The 12645-nt window shown below is 41.5% G+C and overlaps 3 protein-coding genes across 4 annotated transcripts; 2 read left to right on the top strand and 1 right to left on the bottom strand.

The window, feature by feature from the left end:
• The first annotated feature begins 2528 nt into the window (after positions 1-2528).
• LOC103400556 (G-type lectin S-receptor-like serine/threonine-protein kinase CES101) lies at positions 2529-6012 on the top strand. 2 transcript variants are annotated; one of them, XM_008339207.4, is made up of 7 exons: positions 2529-3939; positions 4139-4279; positions 4371-4572; positions 4641-4851; positions 4946-5183; positions 5292-5439; positions 5531-6012. In XM_008339207.4, the coding sequence occupies exons 1-3, from the start codon at positions 2727-2729 to the stop codon at positions 4430-4432; spliced, it is 1416 nt and encodes a 471-aa protein (XP_008337429.3). In that variant the 5' UTR covers positions 2529-2726; the 3' UTR covers positions 4433-4572; positions 4641-4851; positions 4946-5183; positions 5292-5439; positions 5531-6012. The 2 variants fall into 2 exon arrangements, with proteins under 2 accessions (XP_008337429.3, XP_070669292.1); XM_070813191.1 differs by lacking the exons at positions 4641-4851; positions 4946-5183; positions 5292-5439; positions 5531-6012 and having other exon boundaries at positions 4139-4430.
• Positions 4483-5836, top strand: LOC139191716 (G-type lectin S-receptor-like serine/threonine-protein kinase At1g11330). The gene is made up of 5 exons (XM_070812715.1): positions 4483-4572; positions 4641-4851; positions 4946-5183; positions 5292-5439; positions 5645-5836. The coding sequence occupies exons 1-5, from the start codon at positions 4483-4485 to the stop codon at positions 5834-5836; spliced, it is 879 nt and encodes a 292-aa protein (XP_070668816.1).
• On the bottom strand, positions 5949-7213 carry LOC103400557 (uncharacterized). Its single transcript, XM_008339208.4, has 2 exons — positions 6489-7213; positions 5949-6401 (listed from the first exon to the last, which is right to left on the bottom strand). The coding sequence occupies exons 1-2, from the start codon at positions 6708-6710 to the stop codon at positions 6198-6200; spliced, it is 426 nt and encodes a 141-aa protein (XP_008337430.3). The 5' UTR covers positions 6711-7213; the 3' UTR covers positions 5949-6197.
• Between the last annotated feature and the right edge of the window lie 5432 nt (positions 7214-12645).

Genomic DNA, 12645 nt, shown 5'->3' with positions numbered 1-12645 from the left:
ACTGCTACTTTACTAGGTACCGGAAATCTCGTGTTACAAGAAATTGCTTCCAGTGGAGCATTAGGAAGCGTTTTATGGGAATGTTTTGATCATCCAACCAACACATTTTTGCCACCGCACATTGGTACCTGCATTTAATAACAATGTAGGGTGTGTTAGCAGATGGCCAACAGATAGCAGTTAAGAGATTTGCAAGAAATTCGGGACAGGGACTAGAAGAATTCGTAAACGAGATTACACTTATAGCTGAACTTCAACACAGCAATCTTGTTCAGATTCTTGGTTGTTGCATTCAAGGAGAAGAGAAGATTCTGCTCTATGAGTTCCTGACGAATACAAGCTTCGATGGCCTTCCTTTTCGGTTTGTCCACAACTCCTTTCGAATCCAAAGACACACTTGTTCCATCTTCCCCTGCATCTGTAATTTGCTAAGCATGCTATGTATGAATTTCAATAAACTGCAGATTCGACTAAAGGGAAGCGTTTAGATTGCCAATAACGCATGAACATCATCGATGGGATTAAACAATGAATTCTCTATCTTCACAAGTATTCTAGAGATAGAATCATACACAGAGATTTCAAAGCTAGCAACATTTTACTTGACGAAATTATGAATCGATTGACTTTTCAAGGATTGTGTATTATTTCTTTCATGAATGCATTACAATTGTTTAGCCGTATATAAGGAGATGAACTCTCCTTGAGTTATGCCACAACCGTTGGACTCCTAAGAAAAGAGAACAAATGATTAACCACTTAGGAGACACACTTGAGTGGTTGCTTTAACCCTAACCCTACACACTTGAGTAGTTGCTTTAACCCTACTTCCAATAAATCCTAAGATATCAAATTTTGGAATGGCCAGAATTTTCGAACAAAATGAATCCACATCAAAGACAGAGAGTAGGAACATAGTAAGTGCACTAAAAATATATGTATATGCCTTTCTTCGATGTGAATATTATCTAATTGAAGGTGATTTTATATAGCGGTTACATGTCTCCAGTAATAAGGATAAAATTGTAAATATATCCTCAAGATATACAACTTCGAAGTTAAGTAATTGTTACAATTTTGTTAGAACAGTTAGTTTGTTAGACTTTGTTTACTGTGCACATGTATACACACAATGTAAACTTTTTGAATTTTGTTAGGACAATTAGTTTGTCACACATGTTAGTTTCACATGTATATACGACACACACAATGTAATCTTATTGTTTTCAAGTAATGAAATCATATTTCCCATTATCCAGAATACGCCATGAAAGGCTTTTTTTTTTACAAGTCCGATGTTTACAACTTCGGAGTTCTATTGCTGGAGATTGTGAGTGGCAAGTTTATAAAACCAGATCAAATTTTGCATTCAATTTTAACTTGGAGTAGAAAAAACTAACACCGAAACAAAATTTAAACGATTGCAAGCTCAAGATTTGTGGAAACAAGGTGACACTCGAGCTAAAGGACGCGTAGTTGGATTTATGCCCTAAACACGAAGCGTAAACGATTGCAGGCTTCTTTCCTATATATTCCACCCACGTATGCCACTGAGATGAGGACTTGTATGGCACGGGTTATAGTGATATTTTGTACCAATAACATAAAAATATATGTTAATTTCTCTCCACGTGTTCTTATATCATTAGCACGGAACGCCAATGTGACAGTATACCCGTACCATAAAAGTTGCTCTGAGTCACAAAACGCTAGTGCTTTATCCTTACGTTCTAGGTCGTATGTTCGATTTCTCCTTCTTAAGATCTTAATTGCCACTTAGTACTACGATCTAGTAATACTCCTCTTCACTTGTAAGTGAGAAGTTTTAAGTTCGATTTTCGTCAAAAACGAATTTGAATCACATTATTATTAGCTAATTATGAGATTTAACCTACTTCCCCACCCTTTAGTATAGATAATATCGTATGTCAAAAAAAAATATTATTATTCGCATAATAATTTATAAAGTCAACGCGAAATGAAATCTGTCAAAATAAACTGCGTTTTGGCTTGGACTATTTGTAGTTAGCCCTTTTATTGTAGTAGTGTTGCGACTTTGGCCGTATCTTAGAACCTTCCACCAATGTGTTCACAATTATGTTTAATTTATAAATATTGATATTACATCTTAAAATTATAAATATGTCGTCCACACATGTTAAACCACGTGACGGTACTTCAATATCGCATCATGTATAAACTAACCACGGCGAGTACACGCTCGGAGCAATCGGTTCAAACTATAAGAAATTTAAACTATTTAATCACTTGACGGTTGAAAGTTTGCCTATGAACTCAAAATTGAAAAAGACAACTCGCGAGCTTTTTTCTTTATAAAATGACACCACCTTCATTGGAAATCTTTAGATTTTCAAGCAATCAAGAATAAATTCAAAAACAATTAATTAATAGTATGAATTTAAAACGAGTACTGGGTAGAGCCTAGTTCAAGACTTTGAGGAACTCAGCTTTGATCATGACTGGCTAATCATTTTAATAATTTATTCTAATTAAAAAAGAAGTTGAAGAACAAGTCAATAAAATCCTTCCAAATTTTCAACGAATTGTTAGACACACGTTTGCCCACATATCAAATTTGTACAGCTAAGTTAAACAAATTGGAAAAATTAGGAAAAGTCGGAGGATAGATCTTCAATTAAGGCCATTCAAGTTATAAAAGCTTCTCTGCAAAAAAAATCGTAGAGAGAAACAGAATATTGTAGGCGATGGCTGCACAGGGAAGCAGGAGGCTTCTGTTTTTCTCGTGTTTCTTCCTGCAGTATCTTCTCTCTTGTTATGCAGAAGTAGTGGTGTACACGCTCAAGCAAGGCGACCAGCTACGGGACCAGGACACCGATCATCTCGTTTCTCCGCACGGTTACTTCAAGCTGGGGTTCTTCAGTCCCGGTGCTTCCAGTGACCTGGGTGCTACGAGCAATCGGTTCTTGGGAATATGGTACAGCAAACTACCAAATCATCCGGATGCGGTGTGGGTGGCAAACCCTGCAACTCCGGTCGTGGATTCGTCTGGAGTGTTTATGTTGGATAGTGATGGGAAAATGAAGATCAAACATGGTGGAGGGGAGATTATTCTGTGGGATCACAATCAGACAGTTTCCGGTAATGTGACTGGCTATATGATGGATAGCGGAAATTTTATGTTAAGGGAAGTAGCATCGGATGGAACTCCCGGAAAGATTTTGTGGGAAAGTTTTGATTACCCATCAAACACATTGTTACCTGGAATGAAGTTAGGCTGGGACTTTAGGACCGGGCGTAATCGAACAGTTTCTTCATGGTTCAGTGGTCAGGTGCCTACGCCAGGTGCTTTCCGGCTTGGTGTGGATCCCAATCGCACCAACCGGTTAATCATCTGGCGGCGAGACGTTGTATACTGGACCAGTGGGATCTGGGAAAGTGGAAGTTTTCAGATGACCCCTGAACTGACAAGCAGGGCTGATTTGTTCGAGTTCTCTTTTGTTTCAAATGCAGAGGAGAAGTACTTCACTTATTCTGTCAAAGACAACTCTACTCTTTCGAGATGGGAACTCAATACTTGGGGCCAACTCTTGCAGTCGATTTTAGCCTCAGACGGTACAGCATGGGAAACCAAAGCTTCAGGTCCATGTACGTTCAACCCAGATTATCCGGATGCAGTGTGCATAAAGCAGACGACCTCTGAATGCAGGAATGGTTCCGAGCTATTCCTACCGATAAGAGGCTACTTAATTGATGCTCAGTTGACATATAATGATAGTAACCCTAACTCGGATCTTAGCGACTGTCACGCAATTTGCTGGAGGGATTGCGCCTGTATCGGCTACGGACCTTTACAGCTCAATGGGTCTGGATGTCTGTATATGAGAGAAGGAGCACATTTTGTCAAGAATAATTACTTTGGAGTTAATTACCTCGTTACCAAAGCAAATAATAGCAGAGGTATGTATGCCCTAATTACTGGTTTAGCATGACTAATTATCTAATCCACATATGCATCTTGTCATTCTTCTATGCTTTAGTTCATGCTATTCGAGACACAGACATGAACCTTGTAACATAATGTCTTTTCGTATCTATGTATTAGCTATAGCTCTCAACTACTTCAAGTACTTAATGCTAATTTGGTGGTTCGGTACAGATGGAACACCTACCGAAGGAAGTAAAAAGAGCAAATGGTGGATATGGTGTATCGTAGGGATTATACTTGCAGTGGCAGTGCTACTTTTGGGGTACTTCCTCTATACAAGGAAAAGAAAACCTCAACACGTGCAACAAACTGGTGAGAAGAAACTGCATAGGATTTTGTGGCTGTTAATTTATGAATTGCAAGTACAAGTACCTTATAAACTATTGCAATCACTGGCTTGCAGACAATTCGGAAACAATCCAAGAGCAAGGGTTACTTGACTTGGGATCTCAATCAGCGGAATGAGTGACATATTCAAACTCAAATTTGGCAAAAGCCGGCGGCAGGAATTTAAGATGTTCAGTTTTTCTGAATTAGTGGCTGCAACAGATGACTTCTCATTTGCCCGAAGGCTAGGAGAGGGTGGTTTTGGACCGGTTTACAAGGTAAAATTTAAATTTATCGACTAATGGCTATCTGGGAAGTTGATATCTGACATTCGAAGTTTTTGTAGGGTGTATTACCAGACGGGCAACAGGTAGCAGTAAAGAGACTTGCAAGACATTCAGGACAAGGACTAGAAGAATTCATGAATGAGATAACACTTATAGCTGAACTTCAACATAGTAATCTTGTTCGGCTTTTGGGTTGTTGCATCCAAGGAGAAGAGAAGATTCTGATCTATGAATACTTGACAAATACAAGCTTGGATGCCTTCCTCTTTGGTTCGTCCATAATTCCTTTCAAATTCAAAGACTCCCCTCTTCCTCGAAATCTGTAACCCTACTAAGCATACTATGAATTTCACATTAACTGCAGATTCTACTAGAGTGTATCTCTTAGATTGGCAGAGGCGCATCAACATCATTGAAGGGATTGCACAAGGACTTCTTTATCTTCATAAGTACTCTAGAGTTAGAATCATACACAGAGATTTGAAAGCTAGCAACATTTTACTTGACGAAAGCATGAAACCTAAGATATCAGATTTTGGAATGGCCAGAATCTTCGGACAGGATGAGTCCAGAGCAAATACGAAGAGAGTTGTAGGAACATAGTAAGTTTAGAAAGCATAAATATTTCATAGTAATGTAACCTAAAATTTATATACTTGCTTATATGAAATATGAACAGTTTCCTAATTTTGTATGATGATTTTATGCAGTGGCTATATGTCTCCAGAGTATGCCATGAATGGCATTTTCTCTGAGAAGTCTGATGTATACAGCTTTGGAGTTCTACTGCTGGAGATCGTGAGTGGCAGAAAGAACACTGTATTCGTTTCATCTACTAATCTCAGCCTTATTGAACTTGTAAGTGTTATAAAGATAGATCGAAATTAGCATTCAATTTCAATTAGAGCAGAAACACTCACATGGTGCATCAAAATTTAATTGACTGCAGGCCTGGGGTTTATGGCAACAAGGTGACTGTCTAGAGATAAGGGACCCATCAATGGACTCATGTCCAAAAGACGAAGGTTCGAAATATGTTCATGTTGGTCTGCTATGTGTGCAGGAACACGCAGCAGATAGACCTACTATGTCGGAAGTAATATCCATGCTCACAAGTGATGTCATGTTTTTACCAGATCCAAAACAGCCCGCATTCTATGTCTCAAAAAGTGAATCCGGATCATCCCAAGCTGAAATAAGGTCGGATAGGGGTTCTTCAAATTGTGTATCTATAACTGTAATGGAACCTAGATAACGACACTAACTTCACGTTCCATTAGATAGTATTCATTATTCAAATATGAATTTTACAAATGTAATGCGCGGGGGAAATCCCGTCTGAGTTTAGGAAGTTTTCGGATACATTCTTGCCACAAAAGGCTATTTCTTTATTTCTTAATGAATATATATAAAATGTGAAGCTTTATGTGAGCTTTGGAGTAAAGTAAAGGGTACACATTTCATCGAAAAACAATCAAAATTCGATATCAAACAACTCGACAAAGATTAAGCATAATCCGTTCATCTCATACAGTGGGGTGGGAAAGCACTTAAACTTAAACCTACAGGCAACACTACAAGCAGAAAGACCATAAAGTTAAATGCAGAGACGCAGATTAAATATTGTTCTTATCTGGGTCAATCTTCTCAGGAGATTCCTCCTCCTGCTCTTGCTCCTCTTCTTCTTCCTCCTTCTTCTCCTCCTCGTCTTCGTCCTCTTCCGGCGGGTCATACGGCATAGGAGGCGGCAGAGGCGTCTTCATAGGGCTGAACTGCGGAAAAATGTCAGGCCTCCGCCCCGGCTTCGGCCTCTCCCACTCCTGCAACACAACAAAACTAATTAGCAACCAAAATTCCAAACCCAAAAACACGGCAGGAATCGAGAGGAGGCGGAGGAGCACGCTTACAATCGGGAAATCGAGAGGGTTGCGGCGGGTGAGCTTCTCCTCATCCGGCGCCATACACACCACCTGACTCCTCCGATGCTGACGAGACTCGAACGACAACGCGGAGGCCGGAGACGACGAGCTTACTAGGGATAAAGAAGAGTGCTTTCGTCTCCAATTCGACCAACTGCAACTAGGAGATGCGCAACTCAGTGTTGAGAGGCAGCTCGTCGCCATAGCCATCACTTCTCTTCTGTTTTCAGCTGCTTCTTCTTCCTCGGGTCTTTGCGATTGGACTTCCGGTTTTTCAAGTTGCAGACGGCTCCAAGGCTATAACAGTAATTTCAGTAGTATAGGACAGGCCAGGCCGCGGCGCAACCGCCTTACCCACAAGCTCTCAGCCGCTACCTCTCTTTTATTTCTCTGCAACAACCATTGATTTTCTCACCCTTTTTGATCAATTTATTATCTTTAGCCCGACTAAAACAAATTCCACAGCCCAATATTTTAAATGAAAGGCCCAATAACCTATTGGCCCATTAGGGTTGGGTCTGCGGAATAGAAATTTGCTCACATGCTGTTTCCTTAAAAAATAAACGCTCTTAATCAAATTTAACTACGAAACGTTTTGCTGTAATTACGACTGTGGCCTACGCCCTTAATTAATCGAGGTCCTGTCTAATTCCCTCTCCCTCAATAACGGCTTGTGTGCCCTGGATGTTATGAACTGTAAGAAAGGGTTACTCAGTCGAGGAAATAAACAAGTAGTGGTTATATAGGACTGTTTTGTGAGGGATTTTGGGTTAAAAAGTGTAAGGGTTTTGTAACCAGGTTCAATTGTATTTACCTAAGTCCTTTTGAGAGTCTAGTTAATTAGTGAGTGATGTCCAGCTGGCAATTGTAGTGGGGAGAACTTTCATTGTTGCGTGGTTAAATGGTGGCCAGAGGAATTTGTAAGGGCAGATTTGATTTACTGAATAGAATATCCTTTCCTTTTCCTCTCTACTCTATCCCTTCACCACTGTCATTACAGCTGCCATCGCAGGTTGAGACCATTGCAGGTCTGGGTTGTGTGCCATTGCAGGTCCGTGACATATCATTGGTATCACCCATTTGATCTCTGGTTCTCCTTGTTGTGCATGCCCCGTTCCACCAACACTGCTCGCTTCGCTGCCATGGACGACCGTGTCGCTTCCATCGAAGCGACCCTCGCCAATCTTCCGACCCTCATCACCTCTGCTGTTAACTCGGCGTTTGACTCCAATTTCAATTCTCACCTCGATGCTCGTTTGCCTCTCTACTTCGAGCAGTTTCGTCGTGAGTTGGGTTGTCAACGTCTTGGCGTCGGTGCAACCACTTCCTCGCCTGATGCGCCTCTACCGTCCTCTGATCTGGATCCCTTGCCACCTCCGCGCAGTCCTTTTGTACTTGGGGGGGGAGGGGGTGCTCCACCACGGCTACCATGGTCTCCACGTATCGATTTTCCGAGATTTGTCGAAGGTGACGATCCCCTTGCTTGGATCTACAAGGCAGAGCAGTATTTCTCCTTTTACAACACTCCAGATGATCAACGAGTCCTCACTGCTTCTTTCCATTTCGAATGGGAGGTTCTCCACTGGTTTCGTTGGTTGGATTGCCTGCATACAACACCTACTTGGTGGGAGTTCACTAAGGCCTTGTGTATGGAGTTTGGACCCTCTGCGTTTGAAGATAGTGCTGAAGCACTCTTCAAACTCCGTCACACTGGTAGTCTTCGTGACTATATATCGGAATTTCGGCGTTTAGCCACTCGCTCACCTGAAATTGGTCCCATCTTGCTCAAGAGTTGCTTCATAGGGGGTTTACGGAAGGAATTGAAATTTGATGTGAAGCTATTGAAACCTGTGAATGTTCATGAAGCCATTTCCATTGCTCTTCAGTTGGATACCAAACTCACTGAGCTCAAAACTCCCACTCTGAAATCCACTGTCACCTCCAAACCATCCACCACTACCACTCCTCATCCCTTTCCAGTCAATCGACAGGGTGCATATCCTGTTAAGAAATTATCCCCGGAGGAGATTCAGAAGAAACGGGAGCGGGGGGGAGTGTTGGTTTTGCACTGATAAGTGGACTGCGGGGCATAAGTGTGGGTTAAAACAACTGTTAATGCTGGACGTCCTTGATACTGAGGGGGTCGAACTGCCTCATTCAGACATTCTTTGCTCGGAACCGTCCATGGAACTTAGTTCCTGTGCTTTTTATGGTACTGGGGAGAACCACACCACCCGCACTATGAAGGTTGATGGCCAACTTAATGGGCACCATGTCCGAATTCTACTAGACTCGGGAAGCACTCACAATTTTATTGACTCCAAATTATTGAAACAATGGGGTCAACCAGTTTCTCCTACCACCAACTTTGAAGTCATGATAGCGGATGGAGGCAAGGTTCGTAGTTCAGGTTGCTGCAAGGATGCTACACTCTCATTGGGGGGGTATACCTGCAAGGTTGACTTCTTCTCCTTACCCTTGGGTGGTTGTGATGTGGTACTAGGAGTCCAATGGTTGTCAACGGTGAGTCCAGTCCTGTGGGATTTCCAGCTGCTTACAATGGAATTCACCAAGGATCACCACCGTTATACATTGTCCCCTACTGTGACCCCATCGCAGTGCATACACGAGATTTCTCTGCAAAACCTTGAAAAGGCACTCGGCAGCTCTAATTTGGGACTATTTCTCTATTCTATAGAAGGGAAGAAACTAGAGTCCTTTGATTTGAGTGAGGATCATTTACAAGAACTTCAAGCAGTGTTGAAGCAATTTACTGACATTTTCCAAGTCCCTACTAAATTACCCCCATCCAGGGAACATGATCATCACATCCCTCTAGTCCAGGGAGCAACACCACCAAACATTCGACCATATCACTATGGTCCGTTACAGAAGACAGAAATTGAGAAAGCAGTTCAGGAATTATTGATTGCCGGGTTCATTAGACCGAGCCATAGTCCATTCTCATTCCCTGTGCTGTTGGTTAAGAAGAAGGAGGGCAGCTGGAGAATGTGTATAGATTACAGGGAACTTAATGCCTTGACCATCAAGGATAAATACCCCATACCCCTTATTGATGATCTATTGGATGAGTTATATGGTGCCAAGTACTTTACTAAGCTTGATTTGCGATCTGGTTACCACCAGATTAGAATGGCAGCTAGTGATGTTGAAAAGACGGCGTTTCGAACTCATGAGGGTCACTACGAATTTTTAGTGATGCCTTTTGGACTTACCAACGCTCCAGCCACTTTCCAAAGCTTGATGAATGATATATTCAAGCCATATCTCAGAAAGTTTGTGTTGGTATTTTTCGATGATATTTTGATCTACAGCAAGAGCTGGAATGAGCATTTACAACATTTACAAACTGTGTTTGAAGTTCTAAGGGACAATCAGTTGTATCTTAAGAAATCTAAATGCTCCTTTGGACAGTCAAATATTGAATATCTTGGGCACATCATTTCTCAAAACGGGGTAGCAGCCGATCCTTCTAAGTTATCTGCCATACAAGATTGGCCAACTCCAAAATCTGTCAAAGAGTTAAGAGGGTTCCTCGGGTTAACTGGATATTATCGCAAATTTGTGCCGAATTATGGCAAGATATGTCATCCTCTCTATCAGTTGACTCGAAAGGATGGATTTCATTGGGGTCCTGAAGCAGCACAAGCATTTGACCATCTTAAATCCATCATGATTTCACCCCAAGTTTTGACTTTCCCAAACTTTTCTCAACCCTTTGAACTGGAGTGTGACGCCTCTGGAATTGGCATTGGGGCTGTTCTTCAACAAAGGGGACGACCTATCGCATTCGCTAGTCAAACTCTCGGTCCTCGGAACCAAGCTCTCTCTACTTATGAGAGAGAGTTGATTGCTATAGTGTATGCAGTGAAAAAATGGCAAAATTACTTGCAGGGCAGACATTTTGTTATCAAAACTGACCACAATAGCCTTAAGTACTTCTTAAGTCAAAGGGCCAGTACTCATTTTCAACAAAAATGGGTTTCTAAGCTCATGGGGTATGACTACGAAATTCAATATAAACAAGGGGCACAAAATATGGTAGCTGATGCACTGTCCAGGCTGCATAATACACCTTGGGAAAAAACACCTGTCACTGACAATGGTGAGAACAGTGAGTGTGTTGCCATCTCTTATCCCTATGCAGGTTGGTTGGATGAGTTGAGAAGGAGCAGTGAGCATGATGCCTGGGTTAGGGAGAAAAAGCAAATGTTACTACAAGCTACACATAATGGCGTGGAAAGTTCAAAACTGAGCCATTATTCTATTGACAATGGTTTCCTTTGTTATAAGAAGAGAATTGTGCTAGGCCCCACTTCTGATTGGAAGGTCAAGATTATTGCAGAATATCATTCAACTCCATCCTCAGGTCATCAGGGAGTGCTTAAAACATACCAAAGAATCAAAAGAGGGTTTTATTGGAAGGGAATGAAACATGATATTCGGCAGTTCATAACTGAGTGTCCTACTTGCCAACAAAATAAAATTGAGAATATTTCACCCCCTGGATTGTTACAACCCCTCCCAATACCACAGAGAATTTGGAGTGATATCAGTATGGACTTCATTGTTGGTCTACCTAATTGCAAGGGCAAATCGGTTATATGGGTGATAGTGGACAGGCTCTCTAAATACGCCCATTTCATTGCTATGTCACACCCCTACACTGCCTCCTCCGTAGCACAACTCTTTGTGGAGCACATCTTCAAGCTTCATGGGATGCCCAACTCTATTGTGAGTGATAGAGACCCAGTTTTTACAAGTGCTTTCTGGAAGGAACTCTTTAAGTTACAGGATTCTAAGTTGTGCATGAGTTCGGGGTACCACCCTCAAAGTGATGGGCAATCTGAAGTAATGAACAGATGTTTGGAGACTTATTTGAGGTGTTTTGTAGGAGGACAGCCTAGGAAATGGGTTCAATGGCTACCATGGGCAGAATGGTGCTTCAACACCTCATTTCACACTTCATCGAAACACACTCCCTTTGAGATAGTATATGGATACCCTCCACCACAAGTAATTCCTTATGAGATGGGCACTACAAAGATGGAAACTGTGGAACAAGAGTTAATGAACAGAGATAAGGTGTTGTCAATATTGAAGAACAATTTGGTGGTGGCGCAAAATCGGATGAAGCAATATACTGATAGGAAGAGGACTGAAAGGTATTTCGAAGTGGGTGACTTGGTTTACTTGAAATTGATACCCTATCACTTGCAGGCCTTATCTCCACATAGCTACCACAAGTTACAACAAAGGTACTATGGACCCTATGAAATTTTGGAGAAGATTGGACCGGTTGCTTATAAACTCAAACTACCCCCAGAGACAAGAATCCATCCTGTTTTCCATATGAGCTGTCTCAAAAAGCAACTTGGACCAACTAACATTCCACAGACTGAGCTACCCCAAGTCACTGATGATGGGTTGATTCACAATATACCACAGGCCATACTTGCTAGGAGGATATATAAAAAAGGAGATTCTGCAGGGGTGCAAGTGTTGGTGCAATGGAAGGATCAAGAAGAAGCAAGCTCAACTTGGGAGGATTCTGATGAGTTTCAGAGCAAATATCCAGATTTTCCACTCTAGAACCTTGAGGACAAGGTTGTTTGAAGGGGAGAGCATTGTTATGAACTGTAAGAAAGGGTTACTCAGTCGAGGAAATAAACAAGTAGTGGTTATATAGGACTGTTTTGTGAGGGATTTTGGGTTAAAAAGTGTAAGGGTTTTGTAACCAGGTTCAATTGTATTTACCTAAGTCCTTTTGAGAGTCTAGTTAATTAGTGAGTGATGTCCAGCTGGCAATTGTAGTGGGGAGAACTTTCATTGTTGCGTGGTTAAATGGTGGCCAGAGGAATTTGTAAGGGCAGATTTGATTTACTGAATAGAATATCCTTTCCTTTTCCTCTCTACTCTATCCCTTCACCACTGTCGTTACAGCTGCCATCGCAGGTTGAGACCATTGCAGGTCTGGGTTGTGTGCCATTGCAGGTCCGTGACATATCACTGGAAAAGATAAGTTTTTTTTTTCTTTTTCTTTTTCGTATGAATTTTTATCAGTGACAAAATTTACTAAAAACGAAAAGATGTTTTTGTCTACAAACAAGGGAACGTTTGCCAA

This window comes from Malus domestica, chromosome 15 (genome assembly GCF_042453785.1).
Source record: "Malus domestica chromosome 15, GDT2T_hap1".
Lineage (NCBI taxonomy): Eukaryota > Viridiplantae > Streptophyta > Magnoliopsida > Rosales > Rosaceae > Malus > Malus domestica.
The sequence above is the reverse complement of the archived record's forward strand: the minus strand, read 5'-3'. Positions and strand labels throughout refer to the sequence as shown.